Source organism: Canis lupus, chromosome 29, assembly GCF_003254725.2.
Source record: "Canis lupus dingo isolate Sandy chromosome 29, ASM325472v2, whole genome shotgun sequence".
NCBI classification, from domain to species: domain Eukaryota; kingdom Metazoa; phylum Chordata; class Mammalia; order Carnivora; family Canidae; genus Canis; species Canis lupus.
The window spans coordinates 35779004-35805542 of NC_064271.1; the positions used below are offsets into that span (position 1 = coordinate 35779004).

The following is a 26539-nucleotide window of genomic DNA, read 5'->3' on the forward strand; positions in this document are numbered from 1 at the left end:
TCGATCCCAGGACCCCAGGATCATGCCCGGAGCTGAAGGCAGATGCTCAACCACGGAGCCACCCAGGCGTCCCTCCGGGAGTAATATTACTAATCCAAGGTTATAAAGCTTTTAAAGACCCTTGATACACATTTCCAAATTGTTATGCCTAAGATTTGTATGGGTTTAGAACACTCTAAGCTGTGTGTGATAGTGTCAGTTCCAACAAAGAGCTACCAACATGGGGTATTCTCATTTTCAAACTATTTACTAATTTCATAAGTAAAAAAATGATAGCTTCTCTTCAAGCATGTGTTTATTGGTGATACTGAATACTTTTCTACACATGTGAATGTCCTATTCGCCTTTTTTTTTTTTTTTTTTACCTATTGGTGTCTTAATTGGATATTGTAAAAATGTTTCATCCAAGTTTTTAAATACATTTTTCTTTTATTAATCATCTCTTAAGAGTTTGCTTCATCATTATATATTTTTTCAATAATTATTTATTTAAGAGAGAGAGTGCAAGGGGGAGGGGCAGAGAGAGAAGGAGAGAAAAACTTTGGCAAGACTTTCATGCTGAGTGCGAGCCAGACTCTGGACTCAATCCTAGGACCTCGAGATGAGGACCTGACCCCAAACCAAGACAGACGCTTAACCAACTGTGCCACCCAGGTGCCCCCTGGTCATTACATTCTATTACAAATGATAAATGATGAAGAAAAGCTTGTGAGCATGGAAGAGGAGACCAGAAAAGAGAGATTATGAGGATATCAATTAATTGAAATTTCTTCCTAAGAAAGAAATGTTTTCAGGAAGTATGAAAAGGATGCTATTGATCAATAGTTCCTATATTTAATGACATACCACCTTGGGGCTGTAGCCAAATCAACGTTTCGCTTTAAGAATGATGACTTTGTCATTCTACTTAGTACCTTCTTGAAGGGTCTTGCTTCCAATGCGCTAATGGAAGAATTAATAGTAAATTAAGTGAGAATTGTTGGTAACAAGATCATCAATCTTAGAATTAAATATGAAAACACCTCCAGGAAATGTTTCAGGTATGGAGTAACAGCTGTTGTTACATTGTTCTTGTGGAAAAAAACTAAAGTGGCAAGAATTTAAGTGAGACTTTGAATAATAGACTTTTAGAGCTGGGAAACCTTAGAAGATGCTTCTCAATCCCTTCATTTGATCGTTGAGGAAACCGAACTCAGGGAAGTTATGACTTGCCCCAGGTCACTCCATTAGTCAAGGTCATTTCCTTCCCAATTTGGCCATTTCTTGGGATCATAATTTAAAACCAAGAGGCAATAGCAGGGTCTTTATGAGGTACGGTTCTTATTGCGAAAGCCTTCGAAGGGAAGCGCTTGTAAGTTTCTTTTGTTCTTGACCAATTTTATTATTTTGTTTATTGAACATAAAACTATTTATTAGGCTTCATCAGTTCATTCTCAACTTCAGTCCCTTTGCCTTGAATTTTCCTCTGAAGTCTTACATTTCTCAACTGTGAGGTCAAATAATCTTTATGTTTGGAGACAGAATGAATGGCGCTTAGTGTCAAATCTCAACTTAACCCTGGCAGAGGAGAGCTTGCCTGCTCCGCCCCAAACACGCCTTCCCCCGGCCCCAGGCTGTGCCTCAGCCGCTTTCCTTCTGTTTCTTGGGGTTGTTTGACCTAGAGCCTTTGCACTCCCTCCTTCTCTGTCCTAGGAATGCACTTTTCCTGATCTTTGTAGGGCCGGCTTCTTCAGAGAGGCTTCCCCAAATCCCTGCTCACACACCATCAATTTTTTAAGACTTTATTTGATGTGTGATCTCCTAACATCCACAAATCATCAGTGGTCACAAACTGAATACGCTTGTGTAACCACCACCCAGGGAAAAAAACAAAACCCCAGGAATCCAGAAGCCTTGCTCGTCTCCCATCGTGACTCCCTTCCTGTAAAGCTAGTCACCATCTCGACTGCTAACACCATAGCTAAGCCACTTTTGTTTATATGGATAGAATCACACACTAGATGTTCTTCTGCTTCTGGTTTTTACCCGTGAGCCAGTTGTCTCTGCATTCCCCCCCACCCCCCCATATACTAGTTCTGACATTTGGGTTTCTAGTTTGGAGCTATGCCAGATACAACACCACCGTCAACATTCTTTTCTTCTGATGACAACACAGACCTCTCTCTGTTAGGTTGGTGAAACCTAAAAGTGCAATTGCTGGGTTATGAGGTGTGTATATATATTCAAAAGTAGGAGATATTGCCAAAGTGCTTTCCCACATCGTCTCTTTAACTTCCCAGCCCGTCGTAAGATTTTTCCACTGTGCCACACCCTCCCCAGTACTCGGCAATCAAAAATCTCTTTGATTTTAAACCTTTGTGATGAGCGCATGGCACTCTCATTTATTTTATTTTTTTTCTCTCATTTATTTTAATTTGCATTTCTTCTGAGTACTAGTAAAGCCGTTTACTTTTATTTATTTTAGCTATTTAGAGATCTTTTTTATTTGTGAAAAGCCTGTTCACCTTTCTTACGCATCCGTTGGATCATGCTTTTTAAAATTTACTTTTGGAGGGACGTTTGTATATCTCTCTGGGTATGTAGCGAATTGTTGGAGGTCATCAAGAGGGCATGACCGCTGGTTGACCCAAGAGCACCACCTGGGCAATCAGAGGCTTCTCATCCTCCACCCCCCCATTGGCATGTGGGTTCCACGTGCCCACCATTTGGGGCTGGAGTGGTTTTCAAGGAGCAGCCTGGAGACGGCAATGTGTTGGAAACCACCTGGATGGTATGCAGGTGCCTGAAGCCACTCAAGGCCTGTATATGAGCTTTAAGCTTCGGGCGCTGGGTGTGGGGCTGCTCGAGACAAGCCTCCAAAGTAAGGCCCCTTGTTTATGAATCCGGTGCCTGTAACTTGGAGGGGCTCGCTTCTTTCTCATCCCTCCTCGCCCTCCACGTATGGGGAAGAAATTTCAGATTTCACCCGGAAAGCTCCCGAGGCTTTGAGCCAACTTCAGTGTCTTCTTCCACTCTCATGTTTGATTTTTTTCACTTTCTTAATAGTGACTTTTCAGGGGGGGGAAATCTTAAGTTTAACAGGATCCAATTTTCAATCTAGTTGTTTTTTTTTTTTCCCATAATTGGTTGTTGAGGAATGTTTCCACACATGAGGGTTGGGAGGTAGCCTAATAGGTTGTTGTCTGCATACCTTTTGCCTTCGGATTGATTATACCTGGAATGAACGTTGTGACGGGAGGTAGGTGGGTACGAGCTCCCCGACGGTTGTCTTGTCAGGGTCACTTTCCACGATTCTGCTCTCCGCTCCAGGAGGCGGGCCTGTTCCCCACAGGTAAGTGTGACTGCTTTAGCTGAGCTCTAAGAGGCTCTCCTGCGCATAGTGCTCAGGGGCTAAAGGTCACTGTCATAGGCCAGGGGCTGGCGTCATCACCATTGCTGTTACTAATATTTTTAAAGATTTTATTATTTATTCATGAGAGAAAGAGAGAGAGAGAGAAATAGGCTGCCTTGGGGAGCCTGATGTGGGACTGGATCCCAGGACCCCGGGAACACTCCCTGAGCCAAAGGCACACGCTCAACCACTGAGCTACCCAGGTGCCCACATGACCATTACTATCATTGTCTCTCTAGGAAGTGCTCCAGATATACTCCTCTATCAGACTTCTTTTGCTGTTTTTTTCTTTGTTTTTCAGTACTACAAGTTTAAGAGTGCCAAACCTGTTCTTATTTTGTTGTATACTTGGTAATGAGCAGCTATTGCATCTATAACGAACAGATGAATGCAGGCAAGTCTGTATATTCCGATTTCTTTGGAGAAAATCTTTCATGAAGAACTATTTGATCATGTCAGTTGGGCAGAAAACTCCCAAATATTTGGATTCTTTGAGATTTCTTTGTAAATCTTGATGTCAGAGGCTCCTCTTAAGGCATCCAATAATTCACTGAATCGGGCAGATTTACATTTACTTAGATTCCTTAGGTCATCATAACTTAAGCATCCTACATTTTCACCTGGATTGATTACCAGTTAATGTGTCAACTGACTTTTTGAGGAAGAAACAAAAATACAAGAGATTAGAGTTATTTTCCTCTTTATTGATTCTTAGTTGTTAGATTCAACCTAAGGTCCGTGCTTCCATTTACACACTAGAAGCAAAGCCAATCTAACACATCATTTGATAAATTTTGTTTTTTGGCAAGTCTCTTTTCTGTTCATCCTTAGGGGAAAGAGATACCTTACTTTTCCTTCGCGATTTCTATAAATTGAGAAAAGTAGTCCTGAATCTATAGAATTGGGGACATTCAAACTGACCCAGAGCCATTAACTCTTTGGAGGTAACTATAAATTTCATACAGACACATATCTCTTAGCTCTTTGCTTCACAAAGAATCAAATTACCACCCATTCCATGTCAAGTATAACCAGCATAGGATGTTCTAACTACAAATCTATGAAACTGACTTGGATGTAGGTCAAAAGAATGTTTTAGAACCTCCCTTGCTAAATAAGTTAAACAATTACATTAGTAATTCTCTTCAGATGTCCTTTTTAACTCATTTGAAACTATTTGCAGATAGAAATAGAGCTGTCTTGAATGCTGATCTCAATACGAAATATATAGAATTCGCAAAATACACAAAATTATTGATGATAGAACATCCCACAATCAGGGTGCTATGAGTTTTACATTAAAATTTAATTATGTAGTAAAAAATAGAGTTGTCATAGCTAGAAAAAAATATTTTCAGAGGCAGCAGATACCCTTGGTGGAAATGGACAGTCCTACGTAGAAAGAAACTCCAGGAAGTATGCAAAGTAGACACCAGGATACTCGGCATATATAATTTAATCAGAGATCACACAATGACAAAAACAGCAGGTGACTAGAATAATTATAATCTGCAACACGTGAAAACAGTTTAGAAAATGAATTAAGGTCCTACTCTGACAGGCTTCTTGGAAGTACAGATGTGGAATCAGACAGATTTGTTTCATCTGGTGCTACCTTTCCTTGTCATCAGATTACCTAGAACCAATAGCTTGGTATGGATTCAAGCAGTAGACATGTTGATTGATGAACTAAGTCTTCTCTAGTGAGACTGTTTAAACTCCTAGAGCCACAAATAGCTAACTATTGATATTTTGGTATTTTAGATGTAAAAGCACATTCTTCCTAATAATCGGAAATACAGCTTAAGACTATTTTGTGGGACAGACCTATGATTGTCTCTGGTTGGGTAGAAGTCTCCTATTCGGTGACCTGTGCATTCACACATCAGACGAGAATCTTAGAGACCGATCCTCGTGGAATCTTCAGGGAAATCTTGTCCAACTATATTTGTGAAAGCAGGAATCTGTTTGGTTCTTAATTTTTATCAATTGGGTCTGTTGACTGGCCTAAGCCTAAGACTTTTCTCCTTTTTTTTTTTCCCCAGTCGTGTAGTTACAAAAACTGTACATTACAAACAGTGTAGAAACAAGCTGAAAAGAATGTGCCACACATCCCGGGTAATCATCTATATGCAGTTAAATTACAGATACAAAAGAAAATACAGCCTACTCCCTTATAGTGCACAGTTATTTTTTTAGATACGATGTATCACTAGTAAGTAGTCATGGTCACCAACTCTAGTTGTCTCCAGCACAGAGAATGAGAGCGAGATCCGTTCGGTACAGCTTCCCCCCATCCGATAAAGCCATTATGCTTTTCTTGTATGTTGGAATATTATTAATATCCAGATCCTGTACAGAATATAGATGGCATTGTTATCCAGCTACACATGGAAGTCCATTAACCACTGTCAAATGATAAAATGTAGGATGAAAACTGCTTGTTACATCGGTCCATTAAGAGCTAGATTAAATTCTTACACAGATGTGAGTAATCACAAGGTTGTTTTAAAATCTATTTATCACAGTTACGCTGTTTTAGGCCAGTACCAAATCAGGTTAAGAATTGAATTCTACTTCTGCTCTATAAATCTTTAAAGTAGATTTCCAAAAACGGATGTGCGGTGCTTCTGGATGGATCCTTCTAGTCTGCTTTAAAAAGTGGCATAACTAGATTACCTGTTTATTCTTCTCACACAGATCCTTCAGTAAAGCATCCAGTTCATTTTCATCTATGTATCCATTGCCATCCTGAGGGAGCAGAAATAAACCAGTATGCAACCAACTCCACAACAATGAGGAATGTAATAAAACGGAAATAATGGATTCTTCAGAAAATCTCCCTACTGCATACTTGGCGGATATTCCAACATCTTAATGTCAGACCCTCGATCTTAATTGCTCCAAAGGCCCCAAATACACACGAATTGCCTCTCCTGCAACACCTTGCATTTATAAAGTGCTTTGAATTTTTCGAAGTACTTTCATATTTAACATTTTCATATTTAACATTTATGCTAACAGTAACACATACTGTTGAAGGAAGTAGGTGGTCATAAATATCTTGAGGTGAATGAATTCCCTGAGGCCTGGGGAGGCTATGTGACTAGCCTGATGCCACACCAAGTAGGCGCAGAGCTGTGCGAGAGTCCACGAGGACTGACTTGGTCCAGGAGTAGAGGAATTAGAAGAAAATTAAGGATGGTAACTAATGACCTCGCAAACCTTTCCTCATACACATGGTGGAGGATTCTGCAGGATATTTTCAACTACCTCAATCCTCATTCCACCCTGTATAGTGGATATAATCTCCTTTTTACAAATGAGGAACCTGAGGTTTAGAGGAGTTTGGTATCTTATTCAAAGCCTCAAAATAGAGAAATTGTAGCATGGGATTTGGATCAAGATTGCTCTAATTGGGGGGATATCATAATACATTTCCTACAACAAGAATGAATTGCCTGAGTAATTCTAATAGCTCTTGTTTATTTTAATTTGGACCTTGAGTTTGGGGGTTCCCCCCCCCCCCCCGCTTAAGTGAGCATTTTCCAAATTCTTCTAAACAATCAAATTATAAGAATGAATTTTTACCTGATCATATAACTCAAAAGCTTTATTGAACTCTTTCCCACACATTTTGATTCCCTAGATGATAGAGAAGAGAGCAAAGATTAAAGTACTATTATTTTTTTCATTGTCTACCCTGGCAAATCTTCTACAGTCTAACTTTTCATGGAAAAATATTGTTTGTGGTAGGGAAAAAAGAAATACCTGAAATTTAAGAAGAAAATTCTCCTGTACAGGTAGTAACCTTTTGGGAGAGAGATATTAATAGATTAGATTTTTTTTTGGACAAAGATCAACTTATTTTAATATTCATGTACTTCCTAAACTCACCGGGCCATCTCAGTTAATTCCAGCTTCCCATCATTATTTGAATCAAATAATTTCAGCTGAAAGACAGAATGTTGTTACTGTAACCACTGAAGAATTATTGCAGGAAGGAGAAGAAAAAGTAAAGTACTTTGAGTTAGTTATCAATTTCTTGTATAGACAGGAAAAATCTAGAAACCAGCTTTTACTAGACTTGGCAAATTTTCAGTTCTAGTAGTTGGGTCAGTTGTCAAAGTTTATCAGGACAATATAGAATAATCCAACACGGTAATCATACTCTTAGGTTCTAGAATACTATAGTTTCTTTTTCCTTCTTTTTAAAAAGATTTTATTTATTTATTCATGAGAGACACAGGAGAGAGAGAGAGAGAGAGAGAGAGAGAGAGAGAGAGACACACACAGGCAAAGGGAGAAGCAGGCTCCATGCAGGGAGCCCGATGTGGGACTCGATCCCTGGTCTCCAGGATCACGCCCTGGGCTGAAGGTGGTGCTAAACCTCTGAGCCACCAGGGCTGCCCATAATTCATTTTTCTTGCAAATGTGTGTGTGTGTCATGATGTTGGAGAGATGGTGTCTGGCAATACACAGCATGCTCTAAAATTCTCCAAACAATGATGTGAAAAGAAATACTTCCCTTTTTTAGAGCATAAAAGTATAAAGAAAAGCAACAGGCAGACAGTATGAATAAATTCTTAGAGAACAGAATTTCTGACTAATTTTCAATTGTTTTATTTTCCCTTGGATACTAGATACCTCCTTGTTGCACTTATTTTCATATCCTACACCAAGACCTGTCCAGGTATAAATGCACTCAGACCCTTATTCAGGAGGCATTCATGTAACAGTTGCTACTCTACTAAAGTACATGGAGGGACAATAGATGAAATGTACTAAAATAAGTTTGCATGCTACATATGTGAAAAAGCAACTTTTTTTTTCAGAAAGGAATGTGATCAGGGTCCTAATGTTTATGGGTTCAGTGAAGTCTGGGGAGAAAAAAAAGTCTGTGGCTTGAAATGTTCTAAGAATCCTTTGTAAGACGCAGATTTTTTTTTCAGGATCTGATACTGACACATTTTATAGTCTGTTGACCATAGTTCTGATATCCTTAAACTGTCTACTAAGACACTGGACACCCGATCACGCAATTTAGTGTCCATAGGGGAATATTTCCCTACATATATATTTAAACCTTAATTAGTTCTTGATTAACTTGCCTCTCAGATTTGAACTGGTTTATGACATTGAATCAGATATGCCAGGCCAGTCCAACAGGGGGAAAACTCCCATCTGAGTAGTTTTTAAAAGACTGCTTCATATTTCTACCTGGAAAGGAGTCTTTACTTTAAATAGACATCCCATAAGGCTGGCACAAAACAAAATTGATAAATGTAGGTTATTGTCCATTTCCCATATGCTATTCAGAGCTTAGCCTGCCCACCGTGACACATTTGTATGCTAGTGCTCTGATAAGTAGATTAAAAAGGATGCTGCTTAGCAATGAAAAATTTTCAATTGTTTTGAAATTAAAGATTAGTCTCATTTTAAAATATCATTATATAGTGAATAAGACAATAGTAAAGTTCTAGTGGGTTTTTTTTCTTGTAGGCTGACAGGTTGAAAGTAAACCTCCTCACTAAGGTTTGTAATCAAATCTTGTGTAACATGATTTTCCAGGGTGACTAAAAAGTCTAACTCCTTTATTCATCTAATAGGTCATAGTTTTTATAATATACACTTTTTAAAATAGGTTATTTATTTAAATCTATGGTAAGAATTTACTGTACCTTTATAGCACTTAAAACATGTATAAATATATGTACTGATCTGGATAATTTAAAATGTTGCTTGAATTTCAAAAATTAAAATGTTCCAAAATATTGGTCCATAGCTTAATCAGTTTCCTCACAGCCCTAATGCTATGAGTCAAAATGCGGAGATTGCCTACTTGAAATTCACAAAATTCATGGGCATTGAATTATTCTATCTTGAACTTCATAAATGTGTTCATTCCTAAAACATTAAGGGCCTGCGTGTAAAGCAATTTCCTTGGTTCTATAATCAATATTCTAGGAGAGATCTTGGTCATACTATTTATCATAGCATCAGGCTCAGGGTACATTTGGAACTCCTCACCCAAAGCACCCAGACAGTATTGCAAAATACTCTTTTCTTTTTTTTTTAAGTCCCTCAGTAAGGAAAGTAACTGTAAGTTGCATTTAAACTCTAAAAAAATTTATGATTTTGTGAGTCATCATAAAAGCTGATTAAGAATCTCCATAATGTTTTTAGTGATCTAATATATATATATCTATATACATGTATATAGATATCTATAGTATAACTTGCATATATATAAATTATATAATTTAATGATGTACTTACACTGGCTTTGTAAGAAAAATGAGTGATCTTTTGATAGGTATAAATTACCTAGCTCCACCAGAAAGGAAATGATCGTGGGTGAGCCTTAAAGCCAATGACAACAGCATTCACTCAACCTTACGAGGTATAAACATCCTTACACATTTCACTTGAAAAGTGAAATGATGCCTGTATGCATGTGATGCCCACATGGCTTATTTCATTCTCCATAGTCTTGAGAACTAATGAGAACACAGTAACGTTTCATAGGTTCTTGTCTACAGTCTCTCCAAGATCAGTCTTACCATTAGGTCTGTATACTCAGCTAGTTTTGTATCATCGACAGTCTTGTTTGCTTTTTCCAGCAGGTCCTTTAGAAAGTTCTGTTAAGACAAAGAACACCCAGATAAATGTCACAAGTCACCTACGGTCTGTTTCCATTTCAGCCTGCCTTGAAATGGAATGTCCCAAGAACGCAAAGAAGGCCTCTTTTTGAGACTAGAACTGGGTGAGGAGAGGACCTTAGAAGGGAAATTATTCCACTTGGTTCACTTGGCATTCCAGCCATGATGCTGCCTTTGACAGGTACGATATCTGCCTCTTACTGAGACCTGATCTGCAGTGGTCTGTGTTGCACGGCTTTTATGACCTCAATTAAATGAGTATCTGGATTGAGCACTGTGCAGGAATCCAAGAACAAGCTAGTACCAGCCAGCCCAGTGGATGTATTTCTACATAATGATACCTTCACAAAGGTTTACATGACTCTTCTGTAAGAAACACAAGGCCCCCTCTCTATGCCTTTGTAATGTAAGTGAAAAGTATTAGTAAGCCAGATGGAGAGCTACCTCTAATTTTAAGTGTATTTTCTACCCTCACAAGCTGTATTTTCACCTTAGCTTATAGCCAGTAGGACATTGTTGCACCGAAGGGCCAGTCAGGTAGCATTTGGGCTGGATGCAGTCCCAAACACGTTGGTTAGAAGGCTTCAGCTGGCTTCAGCTGTTCAGACTAAGACAGACACAGATGATGTTCTCTCTAATCCTTGAAGGATATTTGAATCATATTTAAAATAGAGATTATTGTGGGAAGGGTGGAAAAGATAATTATTAATTTGACAGTTGGAGTTTAGGAAGGAATTGAATTTTTTTTTAAACAGAAATAAATCAAAAGCTTTACAAAAGGCACATAAATGACACTGTTAGCACTTAAGCATATAATATTCATTTTGTCTAGTGCTGTTCATTTGCAACTCCTTTATTTTTTCAAAAAATTAATTAATGCAGTTCTGGAAAACTAAGCAGATACTGTGTTGGGATATTATTGAAGGATTGGGTTTCTTTGGTTCTGCAGTGGTTTATGTTCTTCCCAAATGTACCGGTTCTCCTGGGCTGATTTAACTTTATTCTTTTTGAGGATGGAGACCTTTTTCTTGGTTTGATTAAATGTATTTTCATTTCAAACATTCCATTTCAAATCCAGAGTGAAGCATGGAAAATTCAAAATTATCTATTGGGGTGAATTTTATTTTTGAGCCTTATGAGTCTTTTGTCAGAGATTAATTGGGTTAAAAAGCCTCATCAGAGACTAAAATGGCGGTCACAAAAATAGCCTGGGAGAAACCTCGGGACGTTGAGATTCAAAGTCGTGTCTGAGAACAAGTGATGTTTTACTCTATTATGGATCTTAAAATTAGCTTTCTTGAAAGATCCATTAAACAAGAATACCAACTTATCTTCAAAATTCCCCAGAGAGGAGGATTTCTATTTAGACTCTCTTTCTGAGAATAAAATGTAGAACAAAGAAGGTCAGTTTTAGAAATGAACTAAGGTTTTCATTATGAACTTGAAATGATTTTTAATAGATTGTGTTTTTTGGTTCTACAGAATAAAAACACAATAGCTTAACTGTCGCCTTGTGAGTTCTGGGTTGTTGTGCCACAAGTTTGTATCAAAGATCATGTTTTCACATTAGAAATCTTTCTGTTTCTCCGAGGTTGCTGTTGAATGTGTTTTTAGCGATTTTACAGTGGTGCAAATGTCCTAGATCTATCTCTAAAACTGTATGTGACTCAAACCACGTTAAACCATGACAAGGAAACTGGGTTTGATATTCCTATTTCCATACATGACAGGAGGAGAGGCGGCCCTTCATGACTAAAGCTTGGAAGCATGTGGTGTGGTGGTGGAAAAAATATAATTAGCATTATCAGGTAATCTAGATTCTTTCATAAGCAGCTGGGTAAATGAAAAACTAATCTTTCTAAATTTCTGTTTCTCAGTATAATGGGAATGGCAATACCTGCCTTGCAAGTTTTCTGTGAGGACTAAATGTTAAAATAGATTTTCGGCACCTAGTGCTATACCTGCCACATAGTATTGAGGACCACATAGGTGCTCAATAAGTATTCATTTGCCTCCCTTTTGGTTACTCTCTATCCTGAAGATAGACAAAATAGGATCTCTGGACTGAGAGGTCTTGGGGTCAATTTAAGGAAATGAGGGAAAGATGTTGCCGTACTTCTGAAAGACTAGTAAATTATCGAGTTCATGAATAATATAATTTATTGTGCCTTGTGTATTTCACAGAATCTTTCATGTACAGAATTTTACTTGGGCTTCACAATAAATATGAGAGGAAGCTATTAGTTATTATCCTCATTAAAGAGATGAAAAAATCAGACCAAATCACTTGATTTTTAGATCTCTTTGCCTTCTCCTTTGTATCCCCCTTTCCTCCCCGACCAGGTCCTCTGTACGTCCGGGAGAGATGAATTGGTAAATTCATTTTCAAAGTTGCAATTTTTCAGAAGTTTGATTATTATGAGGCTTTTGTTCTTGTCGAGAAGCAGGAGATTTTATGGAATGGGTAGGGATTTGGAGGGAGAGTAGTGTGGGTTTAAACACTGCAGCCTAGGATCTTCTTTCTGTGTGGCCTCAGTTTATCCCTAAACCTTTTTCCTTATGAGGGTAGTACTAATCTCAGAACTCACATGAAGATTAGATAAAACAATGTGCATAGCAGATAGTTGGTGTTCAACAATTGTTTCTCTTGAGAGAGAAATCTATATTGTTTAATTTATAAAATAAAATGGCAAATTTCAGTGAAAAGGAGTATCTTATTTGGTTTAGTATATTATATCTATCTAGTCTAACAACTTGTTTATACCACAGAAAATGCTAATTTTTTTTTTTTTTTTTTTTTTTTTTTTTGCACTGCTGAATAGAATTTGAAGAAGTACTTGAAGTCTCTTTTTTTAATCTGGAACTTCATTAACGATGTGGAAGTGTGGGTGAAAATATGCCATTGCTCAACATAAGTTTCTTTTGTGGGAGGCTTTTTAAAAAGTTCATAATTCTATTTAAAAGGAAAAAAAAAACTTAACCTAGGTTTTTATTTGCTTACCTTAAGCTCCTCAGTTTCTATGAAGCCACTGTGATCAGTATCATATTTCCTCCATGTCTGTAAATCATTTTGGATAAAGAAAACCAAACATATTTTTTAAAAAAAGCCAACAATTTTCCTACATTAAGTAGCTTTCAGAAGACTGCACTCATTGACAGAGCTCTATTTTACCTTCATGAATTCCTCACAAGACTTCAGCTGCTGGCATCGGAAGAGCAGCAGGAAGTTCTCCTCTGTGGGTAATACATGAGCCAACTGAAAAAGATTTAAAAAGCTGTAAGGAAAGCAAGCCTCTGTCATTACTTCCTGCTTAATTTTTCTTGAATGTATTTGTTCAAGGCAGTTCTCTTACCTAGAAAACTAGGAGAGGAAAAACATGAGGATTGACCTTCCCTTTCTGATACTTTGTCCCCACTGAGAGCCATTGTCTTTTCCAATGCTTGGGTGGCCTTGAGTGGTGGGCTGTCTGGTCAGTGAGATGGCTGCAGCCATCTGAGATGGGTGTGCTCAGAAAGCTCAGATAGCACTGGTTTGACTACTCATCTGCTGGACACCCAAGCACATTCATCCCTATGGCTTGAACCTTTCACCTCTTCTGTGCCATACAGCAGTGTTGCTCCTCTAAGGGTGCATAGAATGTCATATATGTGGGGAAATCTTTGTCATGTAGAAGGAAGGAAATGATGAGAAATGTGAAGGTAGGGGGAAGGAAGGAAGGAAGGAAAAATGCATTCCCAGATCTAAGGAGACAGCCTAAGAGAGGAAAAGAAGATAAACTGAAGACAGTTGTAAGGCAGTGGAAAGAGAGATGGAAAAGCCAATTCACAATGAACAGTGGAAATAGAATAGTAATAGGGAAAATCAGATTTTCAAACTGTTGGATTCAGCTAAGAGGATGTCCCCTGTCAGGATCCAGGGCTTGGGTTTATGCTTTCCATTTCGTGACTCTATGACCTATCTCCTTAGCTCTCCTTTCATAACTTCAGTAACCCCCCCCCTGCCCTTTTTTTTAAGGGGAAAAAAGGGCTCTAGATCCCATTTTAAGATGACCATTATCTATTATGTGCAGGGAAGGAGGGAGCTGGATTGATGGCCCCACTGCAGGCATGGGTTCTATTCCTGGCTCATCTCCTAATTAGCTGTGGTCCCCCAGCAACTCCCTCAGCCACTTCTGGATCTTACTACCCTTATCACTAAAATAAGGAGTTGAAGTAGAAACCAACGTCTCTTAAATGTACTGGGCTCAAGATGACCTTGAGAATCTGTTACAATCACGACATCTTCACCATTAAAGAATGAACCTACACACATTGTATTTCCTCTAGTTTCCTTGAAGTTCAGGCGTGGACCCTTATCTCTGTATTTTAGACCAAGAGCCTGTGGTATGGATCAACTTTAAGTTCAGTATAAGTTCCAAAATTTCTACCAAATTATAGGAAAGGCTATCTGCCTCTGCCTCTTTAAAAAAAATTTCATCCATTTAGATATATTAAAAACCTTAAGTTGAAATGATTTTATATTTATGTGCATTTTATATTTATGTGTAAGTAATCTTTTTTTTTTTAATGTCATATAATAGATTCTTTAACTTGTTTTTAGGTCTTGAAAATAATACCTCAAACTAGATCCATTCAGTTTACAGACAGACACTACATATGCAGGTGAAACTAAGGAACAGGGCCATATATCCTACTAGAATGTTAACAGGACTCTGCCAGAAAACGTTTTGTTACTTTGAAATAGAGTTCACTAGTATAGTTGTGCACGAACATAAGGATTCATTTAGGAGATAAGAAATAGCTAATGCCAATTCTTTTATTTATTGGTATGTAACTTGTCAGATACCACTTTGTAAGTTGTTGTTGGACCATCCATTTCGGGATCACAGGGATCATTCTTTGTCTGAATCTGCTGAATGTCCATCTGCTGGATGCTCCACACGTTATATGCCTGACGTAAATGCTCGTGGATTGGTTGATAATTTTACTTCATTAAAAATACCAACTTAACATGATTTATAGTATTCGTTTTTACTATCTTCATTGCAATTTTCTATATTACTTGAATTTTTGTTTTGAACAAAAGTAATTCTTTCTTAAAAAATTACCCTTATCTAAATCCTCCAAATACATGAAAACAGAAGAAAATTAATGAACTGGTAAGCAATTACCAAATGTAGACTAAAGGAAAGCATAACCATCAAAGTTTCAAAAATCAAAGTTCATACAATTGCATAAAGCTTAGAGGTCTCTAGAACATCAAATATAGAGGTGGTAAAATTGGGCTGCATATATAGTATAAATATATATTTCCTTTCTCATGCCATTTTGGTCCTACTCAGTTTCATTATTTTGAAAAAATACAGATTATGTCTATATGTGCATTTTGAATCTATTAATTTGATCCGTTAATGTTACACTGAATATAGTGCCATCCTATTTTGGACCTTAGAAATGAGTCTCAAACATGTAAAAGATTTTAGTACGACAAGCCAGCCATTCAAAGAGAAGCAATGAATACATGTGGATAGGATGTAACTATAGTGAACATAAAGAAATCCTCTTAAGGGTGTGTTTCACAATGTAATGGTCCTGCTGTGGCTGCTTCCATCAATACATAGGGAATTAATGTTCAAATTTCAGAGCTGGATGCAGGAAGTCTCTAGCTCTAGTGCCTTAGAGCGTATCTACAAAGTAGGGAGAGGTCTTTTATCATAGGTGTCAAGTAAGGCCACTTTGTTCTCGATTTGCTGAGTCTCTGCTGTCCCTGGAAGTACTCAATAATGCCTGATCCAATGTTATTGGTAGTTTCTTAATCCTTAGTCTGCCTGCCTGCTCTGAACTCCCCCAAATTTGTTTTGGGTTGGAAAAGAGAATATCCAGGGAATAAGTAGAGGGCAGACAGTTGTGACCAGAACCCCTCAGAGCTTCAGTTTTAAGAACTGGTGCCTGTCACTGAGAGTGGGGAAGAGAGTTGGCATGTCTCCCCGAGATGTATGAAGACTACATACATACTTCTTGAGGGTAGGATCTCTGTCTTACTGGTTCTTTGCCCAGCACTTACTGAACTTATGAATGAAGGCAAATGGCTATTGTCTAGAGTCAGCAGAGTATAGATAAATAAGGTTCCTTGGGAGATAATTCAAATAACTTATTACTGAATTGTGGATAGGGTTGGGGTGGATATTGTGTTATTCCACCCAGAGCTCCCTTTAGGTGCTGGGAGTGTTACTTTGGGAGAGCCTTTGGGAGATTATCTAGGCTGAAGAGCACTGCCTTCCCAAGGACACTATGTCCTATGACTGATCCACATGAAGAGAAAAAGGCACAGCCCTGTCACTCAATTGGGACTTTTATGAAGGGCTGTTGAGGCTCTGGAGCCCACTGTAGGGTCAGCTGAAGTCTCTATTGAGACTGTATCACCATGGCCCATCATCTCCTTCTGCCCAGTTCTGTTCATTTCCCCTCAACAGGTATTGGTCCCAACATACTTCCTAATAAACTTGCTTATTACTAATTTTCAACCTAGATCTGCCTCCCAGGGAACTGAACATGTCACAGGGGCTTTTTTTTTTTTTTTTTTTTACATCTTTGTCCTCTTCCTAGGCATAATGTAGAACTCTTGCCTATGTGTTGGAGTAGGTTGAAATTCCTTGCTACAGCTCATGCAGCTATGATTCAGAAGCTACTGGGCACTGTGCTGGATGCTGGGGATTCATAGTCACTGTGGTTAAGAACCTTATGGGGAGGCAGATAATTTCAAATCTTATTCCCACAATTTCAAAAAAGGAGATATAGTGATAAAGCTAAGTATTAGGTGCATGGAGAGCGCACACACACTGGGTAATTTTACTAGAAACAGAACTGACTGAGGTCAGTCAGTCAAAGCACATATAAGGCATGATTCTTAACTCCTAAAGACATTTCTGGTGCATGTTAACCTCCTTCAACACATATTAGCAAAGTATTCACTTCTTTCATTTGGGAACCGGAGAAGTATTTTTCCTAGGTAAGTGATTTCAGGAAATTTGGAAGGCAAATAATTTTATATGAATTTAAGGCTAGTTGAGTTTAATAATTTGAATATGAGAAGTTATAGAAGAGGTGGTTAGAAGTCTTGGCATTCAGAAGGTGTAGATTTTCAGTTTTAAAAAAAATTATAGCAAATATATTTATTGAGCTTTTACAGTGTGCCAGGGTTGATCTATTTGTTTGACGTGCTTTATTATCACATTTGATGTTGATGCTTCTATACGATCCTTTATTACAAAGAAACAGAGGCAGAGAGAATAAATGAACTGCTATTATATAGTTTATAGTTTGAGCCAGATTTGAAATCCGACCATCTGACTTTCTTGACTTTTGAGGCCTTCGTCTGTAGCCATCAGCCTCCATTAAAATCTTCAATCAAAAATATTTTCCTAATCACTTAAAAATATTTATACAGAGGCAAGTTTTTAATCTGATTCTATTGGCCATCATTTCTCCAAATTCTGAGGTGGAAAAGTAGTCTGCCATGAAAAATTACATTCACTATAGCTAAATTCATATTCTCAAATCCTACTGTGGAAGAAAAGAGGGTAAGCTGTTTAGTGTCTGCTTCCCTGGGAGAGATGTTACAATTTCAGGATTAAAATAGCTTTTAGGTCTATTTTATTTTCAGTGGATGCACTGACCTGGACAAATAGACACAAAAAACCTGAAGAGGATGGTAGGTTCCCACACGTTGCCCAAGGGACCAGGTGAAAAGCTAACAGATCTGATATCCAACTAAGGGAAATATCTATACTTACTAGAAATTTCTTCTCTGGTACCCACATGATCTGTTGAATCATTCAGTCTTCCTTTCTAATTATTTTAATCAGCCTTCTTGCAATAGAGCTATTAGTCTGAATAAATTTAGAACATTTTTTGACTGTCATGGTATTTGTTAAAGTATCTCAGAATTTTACTGCTCCTGTTTTGAGTTCATATTAACAATCTCTTTATAAATGAACTGTAATTATGTGGATTTTAAAATCTAAAGACCTGACATTTTAAAAATTCAGAAGAATGACATCTATATACCACCCCTCATTTTATATATTTCTAGATAGCAAAAGCTTGTTGTTGGCAAGGTCAGTCTACTTCAGGACAGAACTTTGAAAATTAATCACTATATTTTCTGATCTTTTGAACAACATATTTCAATTAAAGCCAAATCACTTTGGCCCATTTCCAACAAGAAAGCAGACTACCACATGAATATCCTTTGGTTTACCTTGATTAGATTTTGAGAAGCCCATCAGTATGCCTATTAAATATATAGGCAAATCTAACCTCTTTTCCCTTTGAACATCAAAGCTACAGTATCCTGATGTGAGTAGGTAAATCAGTAAAAATTTTGGAAAACATGGGGTTTCCCATTCCTTCGTGGCTGACAATGGGGTTTGTGTATTTGTGTCCCATGTTATATATAGGATTTCGTAGCAAGTGATATATGTCAAGTGGGGAAAAAAAGAAAAGATGAACTTCATTTTATACAACTTCCTGGTGACACTATAATTTGGGCATTCCCACTCTTACTTCCCTCACTTTCGACATGTAATCTGTAACTTTCAATTTCTTTCCAATGATTTTCAGAACCTCTCTTTATTCTCTTCACTCTTACCCACCCTAGACCGGATCAACATGCCTATAAACTCCTGCAATGATTATTCTTCTCCCATTCTAATTCTCCTCTCTTCATTTAATCACCATTCCACCCCTCTTATGTGTAGCTGATAATTCAGATTAAAGAAAAGAATTCTGGAATCAGGGTCAGATCTAGGCTTGTATACATGTGTTGTCACTCTCGGCCAGGGGGACCTTGGACACATCATTTAACCTTTCTGGGTTTCAGTTTCTTCATCCTGAAAATGAGGAATTTTGGTTAGTTTTTCCCTAGGAGTCCTCTCCAGCAAAAAATTCTATCCTGGAATAGTTAAGTGAGACACATAAGAATTATTCTTTCAGATCAACTGAAGAAGAGTCTACAGAAAGTTTTGCCCAAATGTTTCAACTGCTTTGGCTGGATAACTTCTCTGTACTTTGTGCATCCTGTTCAACCAGGCTAAACATAAAGCCTTGCCCTAAATAATTGACCAGCTGAAGCTTGAAACTATTTTCTTTTAATGCAGAAAATGCACAGATTACTTATTACTCCCAAGAAAGTAGTTTAAAGGAACATGGCTGGGTTCTGGCTGTTTCACCATTTATTTCATATTTTTTCTTTAACTTTAGCCGAAGTCTTTTGAAGCCTCAGGTTCCCCATCTATAAAAATAGATCCACATATTATATTTAGGCTTACTTTATTCTGTTAGGAGGGTCAAATGAGACAATATATTTGTTTAGAAATTACATATTGTCATACTAGTGTAAATTTTCTTATTGTGATTGCTATAAAAGCTTCTCAGTTTGTTTCAGCCTTCCTTTATCCTCTCCTGTTACCTATCTTTTCTCACACGTAAAAGTTTTCTATAACAGTTTCTTATCTCAAACTTTTAGAGAAATTTCTTTTCTCAAACCTCCAGGACAATGTGACCACCCCCCCCCAGCCTCTCATTTAAATATAGCTTCAAATTATAATTCACAAGTGATTATATCATGTATAGTAAAATCTGGATTCAAACAGATTCATCTAATCCTTTTAAAAGTGTGAAATGCATTTGAATGAGACCCATGCTTTTAAATCCTATTGTTTAATGTATCACTGAAGAAATGAAAATAAAGAGCTGAGACCATTGGAGTCCTTTAAGGTGAAGCATGTTATATGTAGGATGATGGTCCTTGCTCTATTGGGATTATAAAGTATGCCAAACTCTGAAATAACCATTTCTGTAATTTCACTGACTTTAGATTTTCCAGCTCATTTTGAACAGATTTACCTCATCTGTGTCCCTTTAAAAGTTATTTTCTTATCCTTAATGGTTTCATATCTTGATTAGTTGGCCTCTATATCAATCTGTAAGTCCCAGTACTGTTAATTTATTCATTTATATTGTAATGAGTTATACATAGGTAAAGGGGAAAATGTATACTCCAGGGAAATGTTTTAATTACAAGGATAATAATAGTATGCCCTTTCTTAATTCCTTTTGTAGTAGCTGCTTAAAAATAAGTATTTCACTCTGACATGACAGATGTCATATAAGATCAACTAATTGAAAGCCGGGTTAATTCTGAGTCAAAGGCAAATATGACTACATATTTTTGACAGAATACATCACAACCTAATATACTAAGCATATCACAATAATTATACTTTGATGTGGGATATTTTAAAATATAACCTTATTAATTTTTCTGGACAAAGCTGTCCACTCAATTTCTCTAATAGGTCGTAGAGATAAAGTAGCTGAGACACCAGAGTTTCCAAAAGTACAAGTTAGGAAAGCAACAGCTCTTGCACAAATCTGAGAATGCTGAAGAACTGATGTATGATCAAAGTCTAGCTTCCTTGATTCATAAACAAAAGTTGTCCTCCATAGGAATAGTCTTTGTCAGAAGATAAGATTTGACACCCACAGTTTTATCTTTTAGAGATTCAAAAGAAATCCTTACCTCCAATACATTTTAAAATATTCATTAACTAAATTAAGTTCTTTGCTTTTACTAAGGCCAACTGTCAATCTAAAATAGAATTTCAGGAACCAGGTGGCAGCTTTTTGCCACTGTCAAGGGGACTGCAAATATATCCTTTCATATTTTAATAGAAAACTCCACATTGTTAAACAAGAAATACCAGTGAACCAGGTACTTGGTTGGTATTTTATCCAAGGGAGGGAGGGTAACATAATGGCCTAGATACTCATTCAGAAGTCTGGGACCTGGGCTTCTAACTATACCTATGGCGGCAAATGGGTGCATGACCAAAGACCAATCATTTCACTTCTCCACATTTTGGTTTCATGATATATTAAATTTAGGCTCTGGATTAGGCAAATTCTAAGGTCTCTTCCATTTCTGAGCATTTTTGATTTTATAGTTCTGAATAGAAGATAACATGTTACTTAGGCAAAATAAACCTTTGCAAATTGGTCTTGCCACATCCTGTTTGAGTTGGATTCAAGTACAAAATGAAGTTCATTTGTCAAAAAAGTAGATCAGAAAAATGCATTAGTTCCTTACCTCTACGATTCCTATTTTTCCATCATCTCTCTGCCCATACTGATCCACAAAGGTTTTCATCTCCGGTGATAACTCCTAAAATTATATAAAAGAAGTTAAGTTTATTGTAAAAATTACCAATTATGTTTCTGATGGTGTTAATAACTCTTGCAAAGAACAACTGGAATTGAAACCATTTAGAATTATGCACACTGATGAACTATTCTCATAAAAATTAAAGATATACCTGATACACAGTATTTACTGGTTTCAAATGAAAGGGTTATGATTATCATTTTTGAATCAATTACTGATTTGTCTTCTATTAGTTTTGAGAATATGTTATCCTTTGAAAGTGTAGTCAGAATTATTCAGCTCATAACAATGAATTCAAATATACTTAAAACATTGCTTGCTTCAGGAAAGATTCTTTTATGTTATTATAATTGCCCAAAACATTTTCCTTATTTTAATATGTTTTATCCATGAGAAGTAATAAGGGGTGTTTTCAGTTTGGACAAGCAAAAAATGTGAATGTTGAAGAGTGCCTCACATTGTCACTCCTCAGTGCTTCCAGTGCTTTCCAGTGCTTTTCCAGAAGTGGCATTTACTGATTAAATACATTGAAAAATTAAATTCCAAAAAATAAGATAAAAAAATGCCTTGGCTAATTTATACTTTCATTAGGGACAGACAATATTGATAATCTTATTATAAGCTATTGGTTGTATGTTTAGGATCTTTGCCTCCCAGAATAACTTAGAGAATGGTTTTCCAGTGTTTTCTTGTTTCCATTTTTTTTTTTTTTTTCTGAGAGGTTTTCTCTCCCAGGTATTTTAGTACAAGAATATACATTTAAGAGTGACAAAATGAATGTTTTCATCTCATTTGAATTATTTTGTCCAATCTGTTCCATTGCTTATGTAATCTTTTCACATATTGACAGATTGGGGGCCATGAACTGTAAACTAGTGATCTGAATATAGAACTACTATTCAGGAAGTTGAATTTATACCCTTGGGTCTCCAGCATAGCCCATTTTAGATAGCCCTGTTGCATTAACTGAAGCCAATTTAAAATAGGTCAGCCTTTACTAATGTCCTATTCTATGTCCTTGGGAAAGAATATTAAGGTCTCAGTTTTTATCACAACTAACAAGATGATGGTATTATCTATCCCATGAGTTTGCTTTAGGGATAGGTAGGTTAATATAGTTTAAGAGTTATATTGAGGCTGACTATTATCACTACTAGTTGTTACAGAATCCTTTTTGAACCAAAGTAAATATCTTTAGTGGAACTGAGGTAACAAATGATAATCAAGCAATTTAATTATAACGTAGTCTTTAAAACAAAGCTCTTCTATGGATTAATTGTAATTTGCATTTATTAACATTTATTACAGCAATAACTACAAGGAAGGGAAAGAGTTCACCCCTTGGCATTAGTGGGACCATCAATTGTTTCTTGCACATACCGTAAACAATAAATAATTTGATTTAAATCTTAGTCATGGAGTACCATTAGTTTAACTGGCAGACTTGACATTTAGTTTGCGAGCTTCTTGGATGGTAATTATGCCAAAATCTACATTTTAAATAGTATGAAATGTAGTGACAATGGTAATAAAGCTTTATAAAAATGCAAATTTAAAGACTAAATATGTTTACTAAGTGGGGAGCCAGCTTCTCCCTCTCCCTCTGCCACTCCCCCTGTTTGTACTCTCTCTCAAGTAAAATCTTTTTTAAAAACATATAATATTCTCTTATAATAGTAAAATTAAAAAAATTTCACATTACTAATAACACAAGCCAAACAGTGCTTCCATTAATTCAATGAAATTTGTTATCATGTGGTCAAAAATGAAAAAAAAAAAAAAAAAAAAAAAAACCCTGTTTTTTAAGGTTAGTTTTTATGTTCTAAAAAAAAGAAGAAATATATAAAAGCTTTACTACAGTGGGACCAGTAGTATAGGGACATATTTGTCTGGTACATGAATGTCTCAATCCAGATTTCAATTTAGATTTTATCTATCCAAAGCCTATATACCTAACCTAGAAAAATACTCAATAATCAACATATTAAACAACTTGGTATAATCTTGTACCTGTGCTCAAGTCTGCTATTTGAGTTAACATCTAATAATTGGAATTTCCAATATTCTAAAATTGGAGGCTGCGTAGTAGAAAAAGCTTTAAAATCTTTAGAACTCTAACATGAAGTTGTTTACAAAAAGTAGAAATATTAAAATGGGAAAAGAAAAAATATAGTTTCTAAATTTTGAATTTCTAAATTGAATAAATTACAATATTAAAATTCTATAAAAATATAATCATTTAGCTACTGGAAGTGTTACAGTATTTTAATTTGAAATTTTATGGCAAATAATGTTTTTCCAAACAGATATTTTAAGTATGTTTTTAAATGAGATAAGGAACTGTTTTTGCTCTATTAGTCAAACATATATAGAGTTATAATAATATTGCATGGAATTATTGTAATATACAAAGAGGGGGAGGGTGGGGAGAGAATATATAAAACATTTTCTATTTGATTTCATTCTATCATACTTTAAATAATATTAAATCTGGGTAAAACAATCTCCAGAGTATTATTTGGTTTTAAATCAATTTGGCCCATGATTTTAGCAATGAACAGTTCTGTGATGAATTATAATACATTTTAGAGTCCTCTGGTAGTCTTTTGAGTATTGTACAGAGATGTGTATCACACAGTTTTCAATTTAGATAGAACAAAAAGGAAATTCTATTAGTAACTTATAGATTTATAAAATATCTATATCTATATATATCTATGCTTGAGCTGGTGATCTGCTTAAAGATCAAACACAATATGTGTTCCTCTAAAGATGTTTTCCTATAAAAGTTACATATAATCTGTAATGTAAGTTTTCTAACTAGTGGTTAAAAGGCCAAGGATCATTAACCTCTAACTAGCCTAATCCAACACAGTCTGCTGAAATGTAGTCTTAATAAACCCCAGTACACTAGTAAAATTCTTATCCTATTTTCCTTTGTACAAACATCCCATCTATGTTCTAAAGCTGGGCATATTTTTTATGCTGACAACATCTTAACAGGTAAATTTATGCCCACAGGAGGTAATTTATAACTGGAAGGAGTTGTCATTTATTTAATTACCTAACGGCTTAAATCACAAATATAGCTTGTTTTCAAGACCCCACTAATTGTTTCCAATCAGGGTGTAGCTTTGCTTTTTAAAAATACATGGAATTCTTAACATTGTTTTACTTTTTACGTCTCTGACTTTTGGGTTTTTCCCCTCTCAACAGAAACGAACACCTTTCTTGTTAAGCTCTTGCTCATGATTATGTTGCAAGTTGTCCAACTTTTCCCCCAGTGAGAAAGGTCAAGACAGAACGTTTTCTTATCTGTCCAACCACATCAACCTCACAACAATAAGTGGCAATAAAACGAGAGATACATAATCTGCAGATCTGTTTCCTGACCACCAAGGGGCAGAAATGTATTTCTAACCCCACCCCCCCCACTTCTCATGCAGTTAAAGAAGTTAAAAATTACCTAGTAGAACTCCATGGAAGAGGCGATCTGCTAAAAGATCTCATGCACCCACTTTTCTTTTAAGCATGATTAAAGCAAGTACAGGTATAGAATCTATATTTTAAAAGCTCTGACTTCAAAGTGCAAGGCTTTTCCCTTTCGAGGATCTCCCTCCCCGCCCCCCCCCCCCCCTTTCAGCTTTCCCCTTACACAATTCGGAAAAAGTGTTTTTTTTTCTTTCCTTTCTCAGTAGAAACCTACATTCCCTCAGTCTACATTTCCTGGAAACCACTTGATCTGACTAGCTCATTATGAATACTCTAGAATATTTATATTTCAGAGATGAAGGTCTTCTCCCCCCCCCCCCCCCCCCCTTGGTTGCAAACTTAAACCTACCAATCCAGCCTTCTTCCGTGCTTGCTGGAGTTCCTGAATCAAGTTCTGCAGCTCCTTTCCTTCCAGGTAGCCACTTCCTGCAAAGACAAAGAGGCAGCCAGGTATCAGACCTCTCCTCCCGGAGTTTCTTCCCCTCTCAATTTCCATGGCAGCTGTGGTTCTGGCCACCTGCGAGGCTCTCTCCTGCCTGGACATTGATTAACCCTGAAAGGATAACGGCAGCGGCAGCGCTGCTCTCTCCGGGGTGGATGTCAAAGTCTGCACCCACCATGGTACGGATGTTAAGTGCGGCCATAGAAACTTTAGGGTGCAGTGTCCACCTCCCCCCCACCCCTGTGCAATCTCTGCTTGCTCTCTCTCCCTCCCCACCCTTCCCCGATTTCCTACTGTGCATAATCTTGGAGAGCATAAAAGTTGAAGGTTCTTTTTTTTGGGGGGGGATAACCTAAGAAAAAAGAAGATGCATATAAACTTTCGAGGAGCCAGCTGGAAGAGACAAGATTAGGGAGGTGGGGAGGAAGTAAAGAAACGAGGGGATGATAGGATCAGGAGGCGGCTCAGGGTGGGATGGGTGGGGGGAGAGGGAGGGAAGGGGCAGGGGCAGGGGCCAGGGGGGTCTTCACACAGTTAAAAAGGGAGGAGATAATCACCGTCTGCGTCGAAATGAAGCCAGATCTCGAAAAACTGTGAGGCTGTGATGAGGGAGGATTGCAGGTGGGACTGTGCCATCGTACAGCCGAGTGTGAGTGAGTGTGCGTGCGCGTGTGCCAGCGGGAGCCCGGGGAGCGCGGGGAGCGCGGCGGCCGGGAGCTGTCCTCGGTGCTGAGCGGTGCTGATCCGAGTTCTCTCTCCACACCCCGCACCCGGTTCCCAGCATTTATCCTGCCTGCCGGGCGCGGCCACGCCTCCTCCTGCCTCCCAGGCCTCATTCCCGCCTCTAGCTCGCGCCTCCCAGTTCTCTCCTCTCCTCCCGGGAAGGCTGGCTGGAGCAGGAGTTTGGGAGTGTAGGGAGCAGCAGGTGGTGGGAGATCCTCAGCGCTGAGACTGGAGGCTGAAAACAGACACCTCCTCCCCCCCCCATCCCACCCCACCCCTACACACACACACACACACACACACACACATTCTCCTAATCCATAAAATACCCTCATTCCTGAGTATCCTAGTGCAATAACTTGAGGTTATTGGTTTTCAGATGCAAGAGGAAAGCTGATAAAAAAACAATTGTATAAATGACATGTCTGTGTGTGTGTGTAAGAGAGAGACAGGGAGGGAGATTTCTCCAAGACATTTTAATATTGGTTTAAACAACCTCAGGTGGAAAATTGGCAAGTCTTAGGTTACCTTGATTAATGCGTACAATCCACTTACTGATGTCAACCACTCTATTTCGTGCTGGAGAGTCACCGTAGGAATGTGTC

At 37.5% G+C, this 26539-nt stretch overlaps 1 protein-coding gene across 1 annotated transcript; it reads right to left on the reverse strand.

The window, feature by feature from the left end:
• Positions 1 to 4829: 4829 nt before the first annotated feature.
• Positions 4830 to 25988, reverse strand: CALB1 (calbindin 1). The gene is made up of 11 exons (XM_025433617.3): positions 25769 to 25988; positions 25119 to 25195; positions 21203 to 21277; positions 13226 to 13309; positions 13055 to 13111; positions 9955 to 10032; positions 7289 to 7344; positions 7163 to 7202; positions 6983 to 7036; positions 6071 to 6142; positions 4830 to 5743 (listed from the first exon to the last, which is right to left on the reverse strand). The coding sequence occupies exons 1-11, from the start codon at positions 25845 to 25847 to the stop codon at positions 5630 to 5632; spliced, it is 786 nt and encodes a 261-aa protein (XP_025289402.1). The 5' UTR covers positions 25848 to 25988; the 3' UTR covers positions 4830 to 5629.
• Positions 25989 to 26539: the final 551 nt, after the last annotated feature.

What these genes read in the sequence shown, in the direction of transcription:
- CALB1 (XM_025433617.3), bottom strand. Translation starts at nt 25,847, where the DNA reads ATGGCACAGTCCCACCTGCAATCCTCCCTCATCACAGCCTCACAGTTT. An exon ending in ATTTTCTTCTTAAATTTCAG is followed by an intron (nt 7,037 to 7,162) that starts GTATTTCTTTTT and finishes TCTATCATCTAG; the next exon opens with GGAATCAAAATGTGTGGGAA. An exon ending in CTTTTGAGTTATATGATCAG is followed by an intron (nt 6,143 to 6,982) that starts GTAAAAATTCAT and finishes CTGCTCCCTCAG; the next exon opens with GATGGCAATGGATACATAGA.